The sequence below is a fragment of the Meleagris gallopavo genome, chromosome 2, assembly GCF_000146605.3.
Source record: "Meleagris gallopavo isolate NT-WF06-2002-E0010 breed Aviagen turkey brand Nicholas breeding stock chromosome 2, Turkey_5.1, whole genome shotgun sequence".
Lineage (NCBI taxonomy): Eukaryota > Metazoa > Chordata > Aves > Galliformes > Phasianidae > Meleagris > Meleagris gallopavo.
In genome coordinates, this window is record NC_015012.2 from 100,308,621 (window position 1) to 100,332,732 (window position 24,112).

General features: G+C 37.0%; 1 protein-coding gene and 1 long non-coding RNA gene across 4 annotated transcripts in view; one reads left to right on the forward strand and one right to left on the reverse strand.

Annotated features, from left to right (window-relative positions):
• Window positions 1-159: 159 nt before the first annotated feature.
• Window positions 160-24,112, reverse strand: part of WDR35 (WD repeat domain 35) — a 37,256-nt gene continuing 13,303 nt past the window's right edge. For 2 of the 3 annotated variants that reach the window (XM_010707966.3, XM_010707967.3), the window contains 17 exons: window positions 23,364-23,424; window positions 16,935-17,079; window positions 15,904-15,973; window positions 15,371-15,424; window positions 14,572-14,681; window positions 12,827-13,037; window positions 12,189-12,269; window positions 11,927-12,063; window positions 10,611-10,814; window positions 8,526-8,672; window positions 7,249-7,381; window positions 6,237-6,347; window positions 5,009-5,173; window positions 3,942-4,076; window positions 3,011-3,167; window positions 2,043-2,283; window positions 160-827 (listed from right to left, as the gene is read on the reverse strand). In XM_010707966.3, coding sequence (XP_010706268.1) covers window positions 680-827; window positions 2,043-2,283; window positions 3,011-3,167; window positions 3,942-4,076; window positions 5,009-5,173; window positions 6,237-6,347; window positions 7,249-7,381; window positions 8,526-8,672; window positions 10,611-10,814; window positions 11,927-12,063; window positions 12,189-12,269; window positions 12,827-13,037; window positions 14,572-14,681; window positions 15,371-15,424; window positions 15,904-15,973; window positions 16,935-17,079; window positions 23,364-23,424 — 2,310 coding nt within the window. In that variant the 3' untranslated portion in view covers window positions 160-679. Of the gene's footprint in view, window positions 828-2,042; window positions 2,284-3,010; window positions 3,168-3,941; window positions 4,077-5,008; window positions 5,174-6,236; window positions 6,348-7,248; window positions 7,382-8,525; window positions 8,673-10,610; window positions 10,815-11,926; window positions 12,064-12,188; window positions 12,270-12,826; window positions 13,038-14,571; window positions 14,682-15,370; window positions 15,479-15,903; window positions 15,974-16,934; window positions 17,080-23,363; window positions 23,425-24,112 lie in introns of all 3 variants that reach the window. The other variant, XM_019613300.2, reaches the window with a different exon arrangement.
• Window positions 836-15,364, forward strand: LOC104910009. Its single transcript, XR_792732.3, has 4 exons — window positions 836-1,184; window positions 8,335-8,462; window positions 14,363-14,425; window positions 14,762-15,364. It is a non-coding gene; the product is annotated as an uncharacterized LOC104910009 (long non-coding RNA).

Consider the following 24,112-nt stretch of genomic DNA (forward strand, 5'->3'; position numbering starts at 1 on the left):
CGTGTGGAGACTTCCGGGGCGGCGGAGGGGACGGGCACGTTCGGGAAAGAGGGCCGGGCTGCTCGCCGTGGCGGTGCCTGAGGAGAGCCGCCCCCGCTTCTGCGGTGACTAGTGCGGCCCTCAGCGCGAGCTGTGACACGAACGGAGAAGAGCCTCGCGTGTCAGAATAGAAAAATATTTAATAAAGTCATTCCCACATAAAGCCGCGTTTGTTCTTTGTGCAGTAAGACGGATGGTTCAGTGTAGAGACAGTCGGCTTTTGAAACGGCAGGCTTGTCGCTAAATAGAAATGCCGCTTCAGGAAAATGGTAGTAGAAAAATGTGTATAATTCCATCACAATAGTTTCAACTGAAGAATTGCGCCTCCAAGAAATGGCCAGTTTGACAAAATGCAATCATTTCCTATGGGACTGCAACAAGGAAAAGGGGCTCACGCAAATGTAATAAAACACTTTGCATGATTCAGAAATTAGGCTCAAAGAATGCTGTTACCTTAAGCCTTTCTTACAGAGGCTGAAAAAAGGTTGTTATTTTGAATCATTTCTATAACAGTGGCACTATCTGTAAGAGTGCAGAACTGGCAGTGTAGTTTGAAATGTCATACATACAAAAATAACCATTTTTGAAGATCCTTTTCTGAGATGCAGCAGACTGGGAGGGGACACAGTCCTGTCCTTCACTACGCTGAGCAGTGGCACAGAGGACAGAAGTTGTAATTGCTTCTTTCTTTGGCTTTCATACAATGCTTACACACACTGCACATCCAGAATCGATACTCCAGGATAGGGTCTCCTGTTGCAACACATACAGGAAGCTTCCCATCTCCGCTGTTTAAGAAGAGTCATGAAAATTAAAAAACATGGTTTTAAAAGAGTAAAATAATTTAAAAAAAACCCTACTTGTATAAATTTGTAAAACACCATAAATACCTTTAATATGTCCTAATTGTGTGCTTACAGATACTTTGAAAAGTGCTGCTGTTCACCTATAAAATACTGCTTCTCTATTCAGGAATGTGCTTCTTCCTTCTTAGAAGCTATTACATCACGTAACTGTGTATGGTTACCAGAGCCAAGTATGTAAATCTTCACACAACGGAATGCACACCCACGGAACCGAACTGCCAACAAATTAGGACCAGTTGACCCAATGACTAAGAGAAAAGCAGTAAAGGATACATAAAGGTAAGGTCCAATTAACACCTGCACTACTACTACATTTATTCCTCCGAAGAATAAACATAAAAGCTATTAGTGAGATTGTGAAAAGTTTAAATGCTACTCACTGAAAATAAAATGGATTCACAAGCAATTTCTATACTCATATATTCCATGCTTTTAGCAGGAAACAGATGTCAGTGACAGCATTTGGGGTACAGTCACTCCAAAGAATTACATCTTACGACTTTCATATCCTGATTCTTTAACTTGCAGTACTCATCTCACACCACACAGATGTAGGTAATTCACAGAATACTGTACACATAATGGTTAAACTTGTTCACATTTGCATCATAGCACAATGGTGATGCAAACACAGTAACATGATTACCTTAGTGGCACATGATAACATATTTAGTAAAGGTACTCTGTCCATGTATATTTCAAATTAAGATGCTACATCCTTCTGGCCAGTTCCTCAATTCCCACTGCATATTTTCCTTCCCCAGATTACAATGGAACAGGCTGCCCAGAGAGGCTGTAGATGACCCCGTCCCTGGAGGTGTTCAAGGCCAGGTTGGATGGGGCCCTGGGCAGCCTGGTCTGGTATTAAATGTGGAAGTTGGCAGCCCTGCCTGTGGCTGGGGGCTTGAAGCTTGGTGATCCTTGAGGTCCCTTTCAAACCAAGCCATTCTATGATTCTATGATTCTCTCAAATGAAGCAATTTTTTATTACCTTTTCTATGAACTGGCTAACACCTGCCTCGTTCTTGCACGGCATTTGGTTTGAGCAAAGACTGCTCAAATGCTTACAGACCATAGCAGGGGAAAAAGAAAAAAAAAAAAAGGTTAATATTTTTATATCATACATGTATAACTCACCTCTCAAGAACGTCATCCAGATCAGTTTTTTTGTTGTTCTTCGGACAATGTCTTGTGAATATCTCTAGAGCAAGATCTTCATATTGCTGCCTTTGCTCCTGGCTAAGAGTTTCCAAGGATTCTAGTTTAACAAAGGCTTTTGAACAAGTATCAAATGCTCTATTTGCACACGCACAGACAGCCAAAAGAGAATAGATTTCAACTGCAGGGATAATGTCTTCGTAATCTCTCAAATGAAGAGCTAAGAAATGAAAAAAGGAAAATCCAAGAACATCATTACATATCTCCTGAGAAATGCAAGCTTCTGTACAAAACAGTCACTATGGATTAGTATTTAGATTAGTGTTAGTCCTGCAAATAATTCCACTGGACAACATAAACCAAAGTTTTCACTGACATCTTTATAAAGCCTGCATTCATGATTCAGCGTATTTCAAAAAATAAACAGAAATAAAGGAAAACGAAGTACATTTGAATGGCAACTGAAAGTGTCTTGTTGAGGTTGACACACTTTTCCCTCAAACACACTAAAAAAATCATAATAATAATTGAAAAAAACATGCTAGAAGTATTTGAAATGGACCTCCATGACTTGGAGCAAGTAGAGGGCACTATTTATTTCTTTAACTCCCACAGATACTTTAAAAAGCTGTCTACAAGGATGTCCAACATGAATTTTAAAAAAAAAAAACTTGGGCAGAAAGAAAACAGTCAACAGAAGGTATAAAGAGATTGTCCAATTTAACCAGGTAATACTTGGGAAGTTACATTGCCATTGTATCCAAAAAGATACTTTCCAAGTATCTTGACTGCAGCCAGATTCAGCTACAGTTTGTTACATGGCTCCATTTTAAATTCCATGGATCTAGCAACAATAGAAAAATGTATGAACTGTAGATGAAAGTATGCGCTGTGCATGCCTGTAAAATTAGAGCAGTTTCTTTACATGCTTAGAGAAGAAATCCTACCTGTTTTAAGTGCTGCATCTACAGAACCTTTATAGAGCTGTCTTTGTGCAAGTATGAAAAAATGGTAAGCTTCTGCTCCTCGCCAAGCATTGTCTGCAAAGCGATTCGTTGAAGAAAGGACATCTTCTTCCAGCAAACCCGCCAGAGCTGAAGCAGTCTGAAAGCAAAGCGGTATCACAAGTCATTTTTATACAGAAAACAGATACAGTGGGAAATGGTGATACATGAAAAGAACTTTTCTGTATTTGGTGATTATACCAACTGTTTGTGTTAACTGGAGAAAATATAAACACATGGACCTAAAATGGACACTGTTGGGCATTTTTAGACAGTGCATAAGCAGAGCATATGGTGCAGATGTGTATAAGTACATTATGTGCACATCTGCAGGCTAGTACGTACTTTGGATTAATTCTGCATTTCAACACCAGATCTCTTAAAACTTTGTTTAAACTCTTTCATTTGTGCACACAAAGATGAAAGTACAAGCATTAAAAAAAAACCCATCCATTTGCTTCCCCCATATCTGGAATAGTCTCCCTGCTACATTATAGCCAACTTAAACTAATCACAAAATCTCACTGTGAGATTGATAGTTATTCCTAAACATCAGTAAAGTGAGATTCTCAGAGGAACAGAAAATCTGCATTTCTTAGTATGATTTTTGTTGTTACAGTGAAAATCTCAAGAAGAATACATTAACCTCAGGCAGAAAAATATCTATTAGTACAAGTTATTTAAATGTTTTAAAACAGTATATTATATTGTTTGTTTTCATAGTAGATTTGCTTTAAAGAAATAAATAAAATCTTCATTCTAGGAAGAAAGAGTGTTAGTAAGAAATAACCTCATATTAAGGCAATTTTATTTATTCTGACTAGGCAGCATGTAAGAGTAAATGTATAGAACTCAAAAAAGGAAAAGACTCTACCTCTGAACCTTTAACTTTTCCTCTCTGTGCATTTTGCATTTGCTCATGGCATTGCTCCATAAGTAAAGCTGATAATACATAAAGCTTTTTAACTCGCAAAGGCTTTGTTCTTTTCTTTGCCTCTTCATCTGCAATCTGAAAAATCCAACATGAAGGAATTTATTGTAGATATATATATATTGTAGATATATATAAGTATGTATGTATAAGAAAAATAACAATTCTCTTGGACAGCTACACACTTGTACAAACCTCAGAATTTATGCCAAAAACAATTTTGCATTTGAATGTAATAAGTTAGACTGCAAACAGAACTATAAATGAATGTCTCAGTGAAGAGTGCACATCATTCTTTACTTGTTTAGCTAACAACTACGTGAAGCCAGATATTCAGAAAGGATAAATCAGTGTAACCATTATGTTTGCTGACAGTAAACAAATATTTTTCAACACTGTAGCTTAAGAAATACATTGCCTTCAATAAGAAGGATGCATTTCGAAAGTAACATAGATACAAAAAATATGTATTCACTATAAAAACTGCATAGCACTCTTACAGATTTTATAAGCCATTTACACAAGTCACTGCAGGTAAACCAAATATAGGAAAGATCTGCATCTTGAAAGCACAAAAGCATTTTTCAATCGAAGAAAGAGATACCAAAATTTAACTGGTACTTCACAACATTATTATTCTTAAAAACAAAGAGATAAAACCAGCATAAAACAATGCAGACGTTGCATCCAGGCTGGCTTGCTGTAACCCTTTAAGTAGACAACGACCTTTCTGAGGTGCAGTTCATCTCATTCGGAATAGATGGTCTCAAATCAGATGGTTTGTGTCTGAAATTCTCTTCATCACTGGCTAAAGAGAACATCTCTAACTTAAAGAATTACCCTGGATATCTTAAACTTTAGAAATTGATTCATCCTGGCAGTTCCTGTTTAATGGTACATTCCTGTACATTTTTAACAACAAGATAACCTCAAGAAAATAAACAGCATGGAAATAACTGAGGTTTTGGACTACCTTTTGATACCTGATATAAAAATAAAATCCGCAATACCTTGAACATGAGCTTAGCAGCTTCAAAGAAGTAATTGGCTTTACGATAGAGTTCTATTGCATCAAGGATTTTATTCTTTTCCAGTAAATGAGTTGCATATCTTGCTAACAAGGATCCAATCTCTTTCATGTTGTGATTTTTAGCCAGCTCCACAGCTTTATTCCACTAGAAATGAAAGCAAACAAAGATGAATCTACATTTTTCAATATACTCTGAGAACAAGCTTTCTTGTGAATAATTCACAACTGTGCACAATACTTCATTACTACTTAGAACAACTCTACTGTACAATTCAAGTAGAATTCAAGCAAATAGCATCATTGCCAATCATGTGATGCAGGAGACTTGTGAAACAAATTCTGGACCTTGGTCCAAAACCACATAGAAAGCAGTTGCTTCTGCTTTGATAAAAGCTTTGCAAAACCATTGCTGCTCATAGTTGGATATGTGAATTTTAACACTTGGATGTTATTGAAACTCAGACTCTCAAAAACATGTCTAAAAGAGCACGTCAGTTTATGAGCTCAGTGCATAAGCAAACTTCTACACACCTCATTTTTGTCCATGAATTTTCCTGTCTTCAACAGTTTGGCTACTGTGTTTGCCCACAAAGTTGGCAGCACTCAGAAGCCCAGCTCAATCTCATATCCAATACCTATCCATAAGGTAGCAAATTGTACACATAACACCACCATTAACCAGCCCTGACATTCACATAGATTTCCTCATTGCCATCCTCAGTTTCTCTCATTTGTGTTGACACAGCACACGTACAAATCATACTAGGGAACAGCTCTATCCGTGAACATGCTGACAGTTTCTCAGACCAGCTCTTTTCCAGCTACATCCCAGTGCAGCCATAAGTAATCTGCATCTGTAGAAGGAAGGAAAGGGGATACAGAAGCTTCCTAGTTTTCCTCCCAACTGCATCAGGAGGCAGCACTGACTTGAGCTAAGCCTAGCCCTACAAAAGCCACAAGGCCACATACTTCTGTATGCTGAGCATGCTTACCACAGAGTAGCACCGCTGTAAATGCACATACCACTGTTCCTTTGATGGTCTAGCACTCATTTCAAATAACTGGCTTATGAATCAAAGTATAAATTTTCCAGAAGTCACGAAGAATCATCTGATGCTTAACAAGGATTTGTATTTAACTGGGCAGTAGGATAAAAATCTGAATGGTTAACTGGTATTGCTAAAGCACATCAATTACTGTTGTCCCACCTGGTTAAGATGTACACAGGTATCTACTGCATCCTTTGGTCGATTACATTTCAGAAAGGCTGAAACAGCTTGTTCACACATCCCCACTCTCACAAACATATGAGCTATATCCTGAAAAAAAGCAACAGCACTACATTAAATTAATTTCCATATTTTTCCTACATTGCAAAGAAACTACAACAGGTATGTTTTTTTTAGTTTAATTCCAAACTTTGGATAAGAAGGTTGTTTGTTGCATGGATGCTGTGAATACAACATGTGCAGTTGTAAGTCTTCCAGGCAGAATGCTACTCTCACACACTCATTCTGGAAATACACATTGGTTCTGTATTTAAATAAAATACTGCTTTAAAATTTCCTAATCACACTAGAAGGACTGTGTTCTTACTAGATATTGTCCACTTCACAAAACTTTGCTATTACAGATTAAATAGAAAATGCAACGTCTTGCTTTATTACACCTACTGATCATGACATTAAGTTAATGTGTTTTACATTTTTGAAGCACTGTGGAGTAATCAATCATATTATAGTTTTAAATTAGCCACTGCACAGCAAGTCATGAACTTCCTTCCTTTCAGCAAGGTATCTCGAATTTTCACTGCACGTTAGCATTCCTACCAGAGTTACCATGTGAGAAGTTAAACAAGGAAGAATTTTGAGGGGAAAAAAAATAGTGCATCGTAGATGACAAAATGAAGGTTTAAGTATCCAGCTACAAGGATTAAATTCTCAGTGAAGCATAGCTATTTTAGAGACAAATGCCAGCAAACTGTAACTTAGCAGTGTGACCACAGAGCCTGATGGCTAATCAGATCTATATGTGGAAGTGGCCAATAATGGAATGATGGAGAATGAAAACAGTAATATTTCAGATCAAAACCAAAGTAGAATCATTATGCTTAAATAGGTCATATATACTGCATTCCACATTTTGTTCCTTCCCAAGATGGGATACTTTAAATAAAAAGTTGAGCATAAGACAATGAAAAAAGAAATACTTCTTGCTTACAGGGAGTAACTTATTATTCTCTGGAAGTGAGTTAGCCAGATTCTCTAGTCCTTGGTAGTCCTCTAGCATGTAGTAACATTCAGCTAAACGTTCCTGGTTCCGTCCTTGTACATAATACTGTACAGCATTTAACCTAATAAAGACAAGACATAAATGTGGTATAATCAGACATACGCCAAACTTCAAACTGGGTAAGCCTTTTGTGTCTGTAAATTTAAAATGACCTTTTAAATGGGTAACTTTGCTCAAGATCTTTAGTAACTAAAGTTTCTTTTTCTAAAATGCACTAAGATGCACTACATATTTTGCTTTTCAGAAATCACTACACTGAAGTAGCAGTAAGATTCATTTTCTGACTCACATAAGGTTAGGATGCCAATGAACCTGAAAATTGTATTCCCACATCTGCACAGATCATGCCTGATAGTCAACAGCAACTCACAACAAAACTGAAAGTTGAGCACCTCTGTACTTTAAAACATGAGCACTAAGACCTCCAAGACCAACCCCTTCATTGCCTAAATTATCTAGAAATAAACTTACAGAATCTACTCACAAGTTTAACTAATAGGGGCAAAGTCTTTGTGGTAGTGCATTTTGCGTAACTATAATAATGAGTGGAGCTTTGGCAGAATGTTCTGGATGCTTACAGTATACTTAAGCTTAAAAAGTAACAAGAAAAGTGTATGAATGTCTCATTGCCAGTTATTAACTACTAAGACATGACTTCTCAGTTAAGTCCCAACTGCAAAACAAGTTTTGGAGAAATACCATTTGCATGCAGTTCTTAATACATTCATGAGTACTCAGTTTTGTCAATGCCTGGAGACATATCCAGGTCAGACAGATCTCTGGACCTTCTCAAATGCCCCAGATTTTAAATGTTCTAGAAAATCTGTGGTTTTGAAATTCACTGTTATTTAGTACCTTTTTTCCTGTTTGTTTTTTAATATCCTACACCCATGCTAGTATCACTGTCTCTGCAATGGATTTTGTTTGTTTTGTTTCCCCTCCCTTCCTCCCTCCTTCTTTGAAGTGACCAGACTTCTGGCAATACTGAGATTTGGTTTTTCCTTTATTCTTTAGATAGTTGATCAACAACTCTCAAATGTAAAGGCTGTGACAGAATCATAAAGGTCAGAGTTAAATCTCATCATTACAAAATCATCCAACGTATTACTCTGACTTTCCTGATACCTGTCCCTTCTCATAAGGTAAGTTTTGTCATCAGCTTTATCATTTCCTTTGCTCCTTACTAGTTCCCCTACATAACATACCATTTCTGACGGTCTGCAAAATAATCTCCAATAGCATTGTGTGCTTGTTCAAGAAGGGCATCATCTGAGTCACCAGAGCCAGTTTTCAGTAGCTGCAGTACTCGAAACCAATCTCCTAGTTTTATTCGTAGTCCAATGGCAAGATCTCTGACATAAACAGGAAATAGTAGGAAAAGACAAAATAGATAACAAAAAAATCTTGAGGTAAGGGTCCAAAATTGTTTTCACATTCATAATCCATACTGCAGTGATCACAGTGATCCCTGATACTTTGTCCAATTTAAACTATGTTCCAAGTAAATAAATGAACTCAAGAGAGCTCATAAATTACATCATACAAATATACTTTCCTATCAGTCACACGACTGCATGAAGTACACTGAATTACAGTTGGCAATTCAGTTGCCAAATGTCAGGCCTCCTCTTGCTCTGTATACCTTTCATCTTCCACTGTTGAAAAGCAGAAGGGCAGGGGAACAGCCAAGGGGAAGGAATATGAATGATGAAGGATGACATCTAATAAGATTCATTTCAGAGACTCAATTCAAGATGACTCTGAAAGAAGGAGAAAGACTTGGGAGTAATCTTTCCTTTTTATTATTCATGCACATTTATGTGACCCATTCTGCATCTGTCTAGCACATTTTTCCTACCATGTAATACTGAAACTGTTCTGTGTGAAAATGCAGTAATTCTGCATGTGGATAGAAAATAAGTGGGAGAGATATACAAACCCCATTTTAAAACGCTCTAAATTTACCAGTGAGCTGAATAATGAGTGAGATACCAAGTCAGTGCAGTCTGTTAAGTAAAAACTTCTATCAAAAACATTTAGAATTGCATTTGAAAAATATATTTCAGCCTAATCTATGGTAGGTCTTCATCAAGAATTTTCTAGTGGTGAGTAGACACACAGGGCAATATGGAATTGTATGCTTGTAGCTGGAGAATAAGACATTCTACTGCTGAAGAAATCAACAACAACAACAAAAAAGGTCTGCCTTTGCCTTCTACAATTCTATATGAATCAAATATCTCCTCAGTCACATGTCAAAAAATGTCGTTTCTGGAAATCAGCATTTCTGGGCAAGTGAAGGTCTTACAAAACAATCCACCTCTCCAAAACAACATACTTTCATGGGCTCGCTGTATGAAAACTTTTCCATCACCAGGATCTAACAGGCACCTTCCTCCACCTTCTGCTTTTTCTCCTTCTCCATTTCATACTGGGGAAGAGGGATGTTCCTCATTCTTACATCATAAAAGAAGAAAAACATTTTCCTCCAACATTCCTTTTTTTTTTTTCATGACTTCATTAATCAAAGCTTAAACATTTCATCTATTCAGAAGCTTGGACACTGTGTTGGGGGACATGGTTTAGTGAGAACTACTGGTGATCAATGGATGGTTGGACTGGGTGACCCTGTGGGTCTTTTCCAACCTTGATGGTTCTATGATTCTGAGTGATTCACATGTCTCTTCATGTCTGATCATCACCTTCAGCCTGCATCACACAACTGCTGCTTATTACAGAAAAAGGACAATGAGGAATACAGTGCTAAACCTCATTACTTAGCATTAATTTATATTTTTCAGTAATACTGTCATTTAGTTTTGTTCTTGTTTTCATTCCTCAGCAAAAATTCCACTGGCCCACAGTCCTTCTGTCTCTCCTAAGATTAACGTTAATTAGAAACTTCATTGTTTGCACATGTAATTCAAAAGAATGCGTACTTGGCAATTAGCTGAGAGCAACAATGCATAAATTAAATAGAAATTTTAAGACTTTTGTTTGTATTTTTGGATTCCCAGATGAAACATCTACAAAATATTTTCTAAAAACATCTAGAAAAAACAGCACTACTTAGAGCAGCTCAGAATTTTCAGATGATCTGGAACACACTGGTTCACATAAGGGATTGCTTACATATCAATATAACAAAGTTCTTCCCATCTGATGTTGTTCTGTCTTTCCAGCAACTGGTGAAGAGTCCTCAGTGCTAAACCAGTCATTCCTTATAAGGGTATTTGTTTTCCAAGACATTTTTTTCTTTATTTGCTGCTGAGATGACAACATGCAATTACCTTCTGTCCATATCCAGATACATTCTTTCAGCTTCTTCAAATCTGCTGAAATAGGCTGCCACTTCTGCTTGCTGCATTGACTCGCTCTGCAGGTTGCCCAGACGCTTCACAAATTTAATACCTTGATAATCCTTGCAGCGCACAAAAGCTTGTTCAGCAGTCTGCAGATCTAGCTTCTGAAGGGCAGCTTCAGCCAGGAGACGCCTGTGTGAAAAACAAATGCAACACATAGAAAAGCAGCTGTAAATTATATGTCTCATGAGGAGCAGCTGAGAGAAGTGGGATTGTTCAGTCTGGAAAAGAGGAGGCTCAGGGTAGACCTTACTGCTCTCTACAATTGCCTAACAGGAGGTTGGAGCAAGGTGGGGGGCCAGCCTCTTCTCCCAGGTAACAGGAATAGGATGAGAGATAATGGCTTCAAGGTGCGCCAGGGGAGGTTCGGGTTGGGTATAAGAAAATATTTATTCTCCAAAGCAGTGGTGAGGCACTGGAACAGACTGCTCAGGAAGTCACCATCCCTGGAGGTGTTCAAGAACCACGGAGACGTGGCACTAAGGGACATGGTTAGTGGGCATGGTGGGGATGGGTTTATGGTTGGACATGGTGATCTTAGAGGTCTCTTCCAACCTTAATGATTCTATTTCTCTAACCCCTGAGATATGGGACATTAGCTAGATTTCCAGAACTGTTTTCACATGTTTATTCCTACAAGTTTGCTGTGCAGGATTTAAATTCAGTTTAATAGTCAAGTTTAACTTGTTAAACCGTTTAACTAAGTTATTTTCCTCAGATTATTTCATTTTGAAAGGATATCACAAATTATGATTGATGTACCCTCCCCATTCTCACTTCTTTCCTTTAGAGCCTGTCCGAAATGGTCTGTGCTTAGTTATGCATACTTAGGAGGAAAAACCTCTTTCTTGCCTTCTAGAAAAACATACCACGTAGCCTGAAAACACACCAATTCCACAAGAGGCAGGGAGCCAGGCTTGCAGGGGGACTGCAAGGTTCTCTTCAGGTCTTACATCAGCACTATAAAATGCCTCTGTAGATGATTCAGCTTCAATGTAACAACATTCCCATTTAGAACAGCAGCCCTTCAGATTGCAGCAGAGTACTGCTACTACTTAGCGTTATTATTATTATTTTAAATAATGATTCTCATTAAATTGTATGCTGGTTGGCTGCTCTTACTTTGAGGGGTGTTTTTTTTTCCACTTGGATAGTTAGATTTGTCTGAAAAAGAAGACTACAAAAGAAAGAAAACATTTAAACAAAGAAAGTTGGCTTATTATGAGATTTTTATTTTATTTTACCAAAGTCTGGGATGTGGATTATCTTCTATGAACTGGGAAGATTCCTCAATCCCAACTGCTTCAATCAGTGCTCGACTGTCTCGTAATGAACGAATCTCAAAGTTGATGATGTAATCTTTGTTAGGGCGTTCAGGATTCTAACATAATGAATAAAGAAATACATTTTTGTTCTGTCACGTTTACTTTCACCCATCAATGATACCAACTGTTCAAATCACTTAGACACCAACTATTCCCACAAAATAGAATTCATTATACTTACCTTTAGTATTTCATCCAGAAGAACAGATTTGATTTCTAAATCTTCAAAGTTGCAAATATATCCAGAAGTTTGTATAGGTTCCTTAAAGTAAAACAGTTAAAAAGGAATTAACCTGTATTCTACTTACATTCTAAACAAATCTATTAATATATGTAAAAAGACTTCCCCCAAAGTAGGATTTGACTGCTTTTCCAACAGGAAATATAAACATTGGTGTTACTGACAATCTCATATACACAGACATAATTAAAAATCCTGGTATTTATAACTAGATTATGAGAAAAAGAGAAAGGAACAATATCTGGACTCGCCCAAACCACACATTATAGAAATACCTTTATTAAAATTGGCTTTACTGTTTCTAAAGCATATTATTATTTCCAGGAGCATAATTTCTATAAGTGGAAGACAAGGATAGCAAGCATTTTTTATTGATAGTTTATTTCACACTTATTTCATCTTAAACAAGACCCTCACATCAGAGTTGACGAGATATTGAGATGTCCAGTTATTTATTTATATGAAGTTTATTGATATCAAAATACTTGATTAAACAGCAAGCATAAAAATAATTCTATTCAACACAGAACCATTATCTTAGAGTGAACTTGTAAACTGAGTAGTTTGTTTACATTTACCTCTGGATCCAAGTTTCTGAAAACATACATTCTTGTTTTCTCCATCACTGCAAACAAATCTGGATTATCTTTGGCCCATTTCATATCCCAGACATCTTTGCGTTCCAGTTTGAGCTGTTCTCCAATCACTTGCTGCCCAGTACTGCTTGTTACTCGTGCATCCAAGTCAAAGAAAGTCAAAACACCTGAAAGGTCTATGATAGCAACACGGCTACAGAACAGGGGAGAAAAAACAACAACAACAACAAAAAAAGAGTAATAAAAGGACAGCTAAGTAACACTATTCAAAGCTGTACGTCTGAAATAAGTTTCCTGAACTGGCACACTCAGGCCAAATTTCCCTCCAAACTAACTCCATGGTTTCAGCAAGATGCCTGTGATTTTCATTGATCTGTACAGCAGAGAGAGACTAGAAACATGGAAAAGAGGCCTTCATTTTCTCCTACTGGATTTGGGCCTGGACTGTACCGACCCATGCCTGTTTTTCATCCAGCACTCTGAAGATGCTTCGTACTTCAGATAAAAACCTTAGTAAAAACCTGTTTAGGTTCAGCTCCTGACTAAACTGTTTTCTTGACAGAGCCTAAAATTAAGAATTTAACATATATGCTTTTCATTATTTACTAGGAGGCAGATTCTTAAAAATACAGTGCAACGATCCAGAGTGTTCATCCCTAAAACAGGATTTCTAATATTACTACTAAGGATATTATTCTAAGATAATAGTATGTATAATCCAATTAATCTTTGACATCATTTAAAATATAGGGAAAATACAATTTCTAAAGGGTTACATTTGAAAATTTACAGTTACATACATTATCAGTGAATGACAGTAGCCTGTATTTACTGTCAGTCATTTACTGCAGTGCTCTTAAATATTTTTCAATATTGGAATGCATTTAGACAACCTTAATCTTCATTATAATTTCAAAAGCAACCCAATTAACTTCAAAAACCTTGTGAATCTGAGTATTTTCCACTAATACAAAATCATTTAGGAAGATAACAGCTTAGGTTCAAAACAAAACTAATGCAGATCTGGCTTGGTCATGTAACTTTTTAAGTGAATCAATCTATTTTTGGTCTATAAATGAAGATATCTACACTTATGTTATGAAGTTTGTTTGAAATTATAAAGTTGTTTTGAAGTGATTAAAATTGTCTTATGAGCATTCATTAGTGGATTTTAGCCTTTTCTGTCAAGATCCTCTAATTCTCCTGGGGGCAGGGGAACCAAAAGCACTGTTAAACATTAATGGTTGTCTACCAAGCAGAATGTAGCTTCAGTGCTGGCTTAAGAAAAGCTTTAGCAGGAAATCCTGCTAGGAGTTTTGCCAGCAACTACAGTTTGCAATAGTGGAAAATTAATACGGGACGAACAAAGTTTCTAAGCATTAGGAGGATAGAAATAAAAAGAAACCTCAGAGATATGAAGTTTCATGTTGTGACGTACTTTCATCAATTCCTGACCTCAAAAAGCTTGTGTTTGGTTTATCTTTTAACAGAAATTTTCCCTTTTGTGTTTCCTTACAGACTTTAAAGAGTGTAGTACACAAGGAAGCTTTATCAACTCAGCCTCTTACAGCAGCCTGGCCAGTAAGAAATGAAGAAACCGTTAATAGCCAATAAATTAAGTAATTTATATTGAAGTAAAATTAGTGCATCATTACTAATATTTTCGCCAAATGCAGTGGTTTAGTTTAAAATTGTTTGCCTTTATTAGAAGCAGACCTGTATCTTACCTAGAGTTGCAGTTCAAAGACAGCTGATGTGCCCGACAATTCAGGGTATATTTCTGAATTATGCCAACATTAGGAAGACTGTATCTGTGAATAGTGCCAGATTCTCTTCCCTAGAGAAAAGCATTTTATTTTTTTTTAATTTTTCTATGAATAAACAGCTTAACAAGGTTTTCTTTATATGTTGTTCTAGACTAAAGAGTTCTTGGATGAGTGGCTGAACCAATGTGGGAAGAGGCAACATCATCACTCTGGAGTTCTTAATCCTGTTATTTCAAGAAAATAATTTCTTAAGATGCTACAAGTTAAAGATCTGCTTAAATAAGATGTTAAAACATAGTCATGTGGAACAGCCCACTCAGGTTATTTTACCTGCTGCTGAATGCTTACTTTGGAAGATAGTCAATAATTTTAAAGGTAGCCCAAACATCATTCCTTTCCTTTTTTTTCCCTACCCAATTCACCTGGAAAGATCCTCCTTGCCTTTCACATCTTTGACTTTTTTCATATATATATATACCCTATAAATTAAAAAGCAGATTTGGCTATAAGAGTTAGAAAGATTTGACCACTGTAACACACATTATTGTATCAACTAATGACTTTCACACTGTCTCCATCTGTTTTCTTTCCTGTGTCTCAGTGGTTTTGTCTAATTCATTCAAAAGATGTTAAAAAAAAAATCACTGGAGTAGGAGCATGGGAAAACATTTTAAATATGACTGCTCGTGACTTAACTGCACAAGAGTCCTGCCTACAAGAGCAAGTGGCAATTAGAAGTTGTTGTAATCCCCTAACTTACCACAAGTAGTATCTTATCAGATGCTGTTATTGCACAAATTGGATCTCTTGTTCCCTGAAAGCAAACAAACACCAACACTTGTTTTAATACTGCAGTAGGAGTGAACCTCTACAGAAAAAAAAAAAAAGTTATGCTTAAATATCCAAGAATGCTGCCAAGTGTTTACACAAAAAGGGGCTATCAAACTTTATCACTGTACAATAAATGGATGGTTTATGATATCAGTAGCCTTTGAAAACATGGAAGGAAACATGGTAACAGTAAGAGCTTCCTTCTGGAGCCCATTAATTCTCCAAAATACAGAATACACTTTTTCCCTGCATTCTATACAGTTTGATGTACATTTCTAGTAATACATAATGATACAGTAACATTTTACTAACCAGAAGCAACACTAACATTTTTGTACAAAAAGTAGAAGAAAATAAAAAGACCCATTAACAAAAAACCTAAGCAAATATATACAGCAATGCCAGCTACTACTTTCAAGCTACCAGTGATATCATAATAAACAAGTTACAAACAAGGCTCACTTCAACAGCTTTACTGTAATCAAGGTGTCCATCTCCAGATCCTGAAGGAGTGTCATCAATATGATAAATCCTGCAGGGAAGGAAGGAGAAAAAGTGCCTCTGAAGAAAGAAGGGTCATTTTTAATAGAATACAGGTATCTTCAAACCTGGAGAAGGAATCACTGTAACAAGATAAAAAAGTATAAAAGCTAAGCCTGTTCTTGTGTTCCAGTAGTGCTTTCCCCAGGAACTCTGCTTTCAGCTGATACAGCCATGGTACTTGCTTTCACCTTCACTACACGATGGCCCATAATGTCAGCTCCGTATGACCTACAATCTTTCATTCTGCAACAAGAAGATCCTGCAAATGATCAATCATCTCAGCTGTCTCCTTTCAAATATTATATTTTCCTTATGCTCTTTTCCATTTCTTAGGAAGAGTTTCACTATCACATCCACAAAACTTACACATTACTATATTCAAAACTTTATCAAAACTCTTCTGCCTTAAAAAGTAGCCTTAAAAAGTAGCATTAGAAAGAGAAAATTAATGTAACATGAGCATAGAGTTATTATATGAAGTAACTATTTTGGATGAGCAGATGATGACAACTTTGGCTTGTTTAGTTTGAGAACAGGCCATACAGGATTAGAGGCCAAAGATACAGCAGGCACAAATGTATTTAGAGAATAGCTGGACAGAATATGCCCTAACAGCCACTGACACAGAAGTAATTATTAAAGTAATCAGAGTGAATATAATTGCTGAGAAATTAAGGATATAGAGAAGACAAAAACCCGTATACATCAGACATGCAGCTCTGTAAGGAGGCATTCACGGGTAGCAAACAGTGACAGTAAGCAGAAAACTAATTGAAAAAAAGTCAAAGAGATCTGGATAGTAGCTATGCATTTGTAATGATAAACTACACTTAACAATTTTGAGTAGGAAAACAATAATGAGGAGTTCATACTTTAGGTATGGGAGAATCCACTTTTATCAAAATCATATTTATGCAAAAGAAAGAACATGAAAAAATCTGGAGACAAACCTTTCCCTGCCTTCTTTTCTGGTCCGTGCTACCTGATTAATCTCCATTGCTGTGAGCTTCTTGGCGACACGATATTGCCAGATGTAAAATGCTTCTTTGGAAGCTGCTATCACGTGTGTTCTGGTCATTGTGACAAACAACGGCCCTGTTATGAAATCCAAATGGTTGTAAAATTAGAGCAGCAAGTACTTTCACTGCTGCCTTGTTCAGACAAATAAAGAAATTCTTTCAAGGCACTGCTTTTATAATTAATACTTTTCTCCCCATTATTCCAGCAGCTTTCCTTTTCCTTAATGCGAGTCCAACTCCCCTGCAATGAACAGAGACACCACAGGTAGCTCAGGATCAGGCAGCCCAGGGCCTTATCCAGCCTTGCCCTGAATGTCTCCAGGGACAGGGCATCCACCATAAAGACAGGTAACCTGTTCCAGTGCCTCACCACTCTCACTGTAAAAGATTTTTTCCTTATATTCAACCTAAATCTGCCCTCTTTAACCTTGAAGCCATTTCCCCTTGTTCTATCACCACAGAACCTGCTCAAGAATCTGATCCATTCCTTCCTGTAGCTCCCCTTCAGATATTGAAAGGTATCCAGACATCACTGCATAGGGAAAGCTAAGGCCCTTTTTTACTTTATCCTTAAAACCATTTAGAATGCACGGCTAAAGGCAATGTCTCATTCCTGCTGTCAATGTTTGGTGGATACAGGCACTCAAAGCATTACGTTCTTCTTTATACTACTGTCTTGGTTCTATCATGGCTTTTTCTTTCACGTTTTTTTGATTTGTGAAAATCTGAATCAGCACATAAAATACAATAAGAAAAAAAAAATCAGAAATCAATAAATAAATCCCTCAATGTCTTCAAACTCAACGCTTAAATCAGTATGCCACCAGACAAGCTGAGCAAATTTCATTTTATAGCCCTGTTAGTGAAGTGTGTCGCAGATAACATGGCGTAAGCACAAAATCTAATTGTTTTACAATGAATCTCTCCACTTTTTCCTTATATTAGCACAGGATGGAACTCTGGGGGGTGCTATATGCCTGCCATAAGGTAGAACAGTACTATGATGGACTGATTGGTGAAGACTGGTTGAACAGACTTCATTTCTCTGAAACCAAGAGGATTAAGATAAGCTACCTAACAGCTGTTTAATACTTTTTAGTATAAATGTCAGTACTGGATGAGAAGGCTTAGCGGCAATGCTTAATGTGTGAGCAGTAGCATAGATACAGCACTTCTTTACATTTCATGAAATCAACATATTTACCTGTAACACAGCTCAATAATTAGTTTTGTGCTCACACCTGAAGAATACAGTCTCAGATTCAATAAACAAATTCAGAAATTCTGCGTATTTGCTGTAATTCTCTTATTAACTTGCAGCTGTATCTGCCATAACAACCAAAACTGAGCTGCTTTCCACCCAACAAACCCTCACACTTCCCTGCCACTTTTAATCAGCTCTAGGAGTAGCTTAGCCACAGAGTAAATTGGATCAGTTTGTTGATTGATCTGACTGAAAACTAATCCCAAAATTAAATAAATAAAGGATTAAGTTGGATTAAATAGAGAATCACAAATGACGGAGCAAACATAAAAGAGAGCAGGAATAAGAAGCTAACACGAGGGGCATGAACCTTCTCTTCTTTGCAACAGCAGGGCAATTAGAGTTAGGTTTAAGTCAAATGTGAAAACACAGGGAGAGGGATAACATTATACACAGCACAGAGAGTCAATAGGATCAGATTGATTCAAACAAACATCTGGGAGAGATGCATCTGTACATGGGAACTGACCTTTTTGCACAATTGCTACATAATTAAAACTGGACAGAAGTGGGATGGATGGAGTTTTCTTCTAGAATTCATTAAGCGTTTTGGACAGTCACTGAACAAAGACTAAAACAAACAAACAACTCATGCAGAAATGTCTATGAGTGAAGAAATAAAACATGGATCTTCCTCTTCCCATTCAGGGCTGAGCCACTGGGCTACACTGCTTCTAAAATGACTTTCCTGTTGGCTGCAAAACAGCATAGCTTCTGAAGAAAAGGATATGTTCTTCATGGGAAGGGAAATATGCTTACTTCAGTTCTCTCATGCTGAGGAAGATCTAGAATGCCTTTCTAGGCAGTTAGTCTAACTACTTAGTTTCCTAACTATTATTCCTATTACATTTTAACAGCACTTACCCTTTGGAACTTAGGCATCAGTCCCCTCTAAAGAATTTGTACTCTTAGTCATAAAGTGAGAAAAGGAAGCACCTTAAGTCAGAAGTAGGCAAGATAATTGGATACTCCTCTGCTCAGCATTTCTACCACACAGCAGCTTTCCACGCTAAGTGCAGACTTCTTCAATTCTGTAGCCCTTCCCACTGATTTGAAGACAGCTAACTTCAGTATTAAGGTCCTGATTTTGCAGAATTTGAAAATATGTACAAAAAGCATCTGGACAGGTGTCTTACTTTTCAGTAATCATATACTTAAAAGGATTTAACATATTATGCCATTAAAACAAAAGCAACATATAAAAGAATGATACTCTAAGTTTCCTCTGACCCTTCTTTCTCTTCCTCACTCACTTCTCTTCACTGTTCCATCATAATACCTCCTCCCTGAAGGAAAGAAGCTTTGTATTTTAGAAACAGAAAACCCCTGCTTTCATGTCTAATCTTCTGAAAGAATAGTAGGTAGAAAAGGTACTTGATCCATGACTGTATTACTCTGCTGCATGAAAAAGCTGAGACACTTTTTAGTGTCTAAACTAGGATACAGAATCACAAGAGACAAGTAATCCCACTTAAATCTGATGGAAAGGAAGCGATCTGACATGGGAGAGTAAATTGTTTTCACATAAGCCTGCTCACATCTGCAAAATCCAGAGAAACCATAACTAATTTAGTCCAAAGAATAACATCTACCTAACTTCAGACTTCGATTAAAATTTCTCAGGAGGTGTTAGCTCATGAAGAGAAGAAAATCATCAGGCAACAGCAGGGACAGCTGAACTGCACATGGAACAGCTTACAGTCCAGCAAACTAAGGAATTCCAAAATTCAGTTACAGTTCACTTTTAAACAATCAGCTGTAAATAAAAACAATTCAAGTGCTGTTTCAGTCACCATTAAGGTAAGTTAGGAAGGAGGCAAGACAGATGGCTGATGTCCCACACCCAGCAGTGAGGCATTTGGACAATGCTCTCAACGACATACTTTAACTTTTGGCCAGCCCTGAAGTGGTCAGGCAGTGGAACCAGATGATCTCTGAAGGTCCCTTCTAACTGAACTTTTCTGTCACAACACAGTCCTGACTCTGCCAGCTCTCTGCCTTTAGTCACCTATGTGCTGATCAGGCTGTTCTGGGCATTACACTTAGCATTAGTACACGTGTGAAAGATGGTAACATAACAATGTCAGTGCTCCTATGCACATGTAAGATGATATAACCCAGTCTGAGTGATATTTTCTTAGCAGAGACCATCTGTTGTGTTTCCATTAAAAAGATATTATAAAACAAGGTATTTAACCATCTGTAAGTTATATTTAGCTACTCACAAAAGGACTTGGACAGAAAGCCTGCAAGCCTATGTTGGTTAATTTTTTGGTAGGATGGGATATAATGCCAGTCAATGAAGAGAAAATCAATTTAAAGGCTAGCAAACATTAGCTGCTCTGAAAGACCCTATAAATACAGCAAACAAAGGAAAAAAATGCATTAGACAAAATAAAGAGGAAAATTAGGTAAAGCTTTAAGGTGTAACCATCCATCAGAGCCTACAGGCAAACATTAGAAAGCTAATGATATAATTTGAAAACCAACAGAATAAAGGGAACAATCAGTATTTTTTGTGAACTCATCTTAAGCTACTGGTTTAGAGCCAAACAATGTAAGATTTGCAGTTCCTGAGGAAGAAAGGAACAGTGCATGATTTCACAGCTACTTTGTCATTAGAAGATTAGTATTGCTTTTTAAAAATAATTTTATAAACTGTTATGAAAATTAACAATGCAAATTGTTAATTGTGTTTTAACACACATTCTCAGATGCATTATTGAAACACTCTGTCAACTACTTAACATTCTTATTAGAAATCTTTCTTCTTCAGTACCAATTTCCTACCAGGCTGCAGCCCAGGAGCCCTGCAGGATACCAAAGACTCATGAAACAAACATTTGTGCTCTGTAGGGTTCCAGGTGTTTGCTATTCCAACAAGAGGCACTCTGGCAAAAGCAGAGTTACTGTCTGTTCAGTATGTAATAACTGACAAGGTCACTCAGAAAAATGTAGCTCAAACTCATGGTAGTCAAAAGTGCTCACTTAAAAGAAGGCAGGAGCTGGTCTGTTGCAGAACTTCCTATTATATCAGAAGGCATTTTTCATAAGCATTTGTGAAATATCAAATAAAGTAACTGCCTTAGTGGTTTTAAAACATACATGAAGGACTGTGATTTAAAGTTTGACATAAAGCTTCAGAAAATATTCTAACTATTTGTTTTGAACTCCACGTAGCAATTTTATAGCTTGATTAAAAAAAGAACAGCCTGAAGAACTGTACTAGAAAGAAAAGAAACAAGAATTCCATAGAGAGATATTATATTTTTCACAACCCAGAAACAGCCCTCTAATTATCTTGGGTAAGAGATGTTAATTTTATTCAAACAGTGTTTATTTCTTAAACTATTAATGATTATTCTCACCTAAATTCTAATTAATTAAAAGTTGGTTTTCTCAATTTATAAGCAGGACAAAATAATTACTTCATTAGAACAACTGGAATCCTAGAAGAACTTACAGAGATGTAAATTACAGCCTCTAAAGATTGACAAGGTCTCCCCTCCGTACTGACCTTAACAAGGCAAGTTCAGCACCCTGTAAAACTGGAGCAACTGCACCTCCTCTACCATAAGCACCAACTGTGATAAATAGCATGATATACTGTATTTAAAGACCCTGACTATATACAAATATCTATATAATATAAGATCAATTTGTGCAAGGAAATATTTCAAGTTATTCTATGAAGTTGTATCTTCAAAGGTTAAAACAAAGGAAAGCAACTACAATAAAACTTGCACAATGTAATCCAAAAATGTTTCATTTACAGAGACTGGGTTCTCACTCTCACCTGCAATCCCTAAATTTGGTTAGCTAACTTTAAAGGAGTCTTAAAGGAGTCACATCTAAAAAAAAGAAGTTGTATCTTTGGCTGTGTTTACCACACACAAATGAAAGAGTGGTTTGTTACATTTGAAGTACTGAGACTACAAAAATTCTTCAGGACTCAAGAATGCAAATAATCCCAACCTCAAATATTTGCCCTCCCATGAAGATGAACGCTGTAAAATCAAAGATTTTCAACATGAATTCACACTTGCAAAGAAGATTGTAAGCCTATGCACCACACTGATCAACTGACACTGAGATGAAGCAGATCATGGAAAACTTAGTTAAGCTAAAGGAAAAAGAGAACTTCTTACATATTGTTTCATTTCTTTAGGACAATTCAAATGCAGCTGCAATAACAACATCATCTCTTAAATTAAATGGCATTTCTCTTTAACTGCTTTTAGTCAGTGGAGAAGATTCTTTTCTTTTGTAGAGACAGTTCTAGGAGACAGTAATGGGGAAAAACAAAAACTGCTACTTAATTTTATTTAATTACATTATAAACAATCATAAACAGATTTAGAAAGCTTACAAGCAGAACTCTAGAAAATGAAAAGGAAAAACTTTAAAAGGAGAGTTAGAGATGTACACACAAAGCTAATTTTGACAGTCTGAGTGGGATCCATCTCATCTAATTGTAGACATCTCTGACAGACACAAGCACATTTAAGCTGGTTGCCCTGGGCTTCTTTGTAGTCAATGCAGAGCAAATAGGCCCCATCTAGGAATCATTCACTCAACTTATTTTAGATGCCAGCTGTAGAAATGAGATGAAATGTGGCCTATAAGTCCCCGATTCCTTCTCCTTCCACCCAGTCCCACCTACTAAGTGAAGTCCAGGATAAACAGTAAGCAACGCAGACAGCTGATGGTGGATGGGAGGTAGAGAGGGGACAACAATCTCTACACAAAACCACATAATCTGACTTCAGTGATCAGCCTTTTTTTTTTTTTCCCCCTACAATCACTGCAAAATTTGTGTATTGAATTCCCCGGGCATTTTATTCCTGAAGATTCCAACATACCACCATACATGTGAAAAGAGAGCATAAAATTGATGAACAAAAATTATGAGGCTAAGAAGTACCACAATATTTCATATTCCATAGGATAAATAAGTCACTTATCAGAGCAGGACAGTCTACACTTTAATTAGAACCTGCAATATAGGACATGAATATTGCAGTATTTTATTTGACTCAGCTGATTTCCTACTACGATCGAAAGGCTGAACAACAAAAAAACCACAAGGTGCTTACCAATATCGATGTATTTAGGGTCCAAGGGAGTGCCAATAGAATTGCAGAGAACCAAAACATACTGTAGGGAAATAAAAGTGTTATTAATACCACATTTTTCTGTAAGTTAGTAAGCTGCACAAGGCTTTCAGTGAAGGCATATCTCACAGCCCACATTTCACACAATCTAATGCTGAACAGCAACAGAAAACAGGAAGACCATGGCTGCAGAAAACATAAAGATGTTTAAGCATGATAGTAATGGAGTATTTGCCAGTTAACACTGTAAATGAAGCAAAGCACAGAAGAGGAAGGTGATCAGCTGTTTTAAGCAGATAATCAAATCTATCAGACAGAATACATTAGGTAGGATCTCCACCAGTGGGGTCCACAGGTAAGATGCTGATGAGACAGCCAGTCTCAGCTCTGCTTTGGAGAGCACAAACTCCACTCAGACTGTTTACTAGCATGACAGACACACCAGTATTTTCTGAGCAACTCTTCTCTAGTTGTTCATGCATAGGATAATGTGATAAATTGCAGCAGCCCCCTAACTCCCAGATGTATGGGCTCTCGTTCTATTCTTAGGAAAACTTACTTGATCACAAACCTCCTGAGGGCTGCCTCCAGGAAAGAACTGGGAGTGAGGCTATTCCTCCACACTACTCTAACAGATGCCACAAAACAGACTGGTTTTGTTAGTTTTGCCCTTCTTGTAATTCTACTTTGGAAAGCTTTAATCAGCGCAGACAACTCAGGAAGATTTAAAA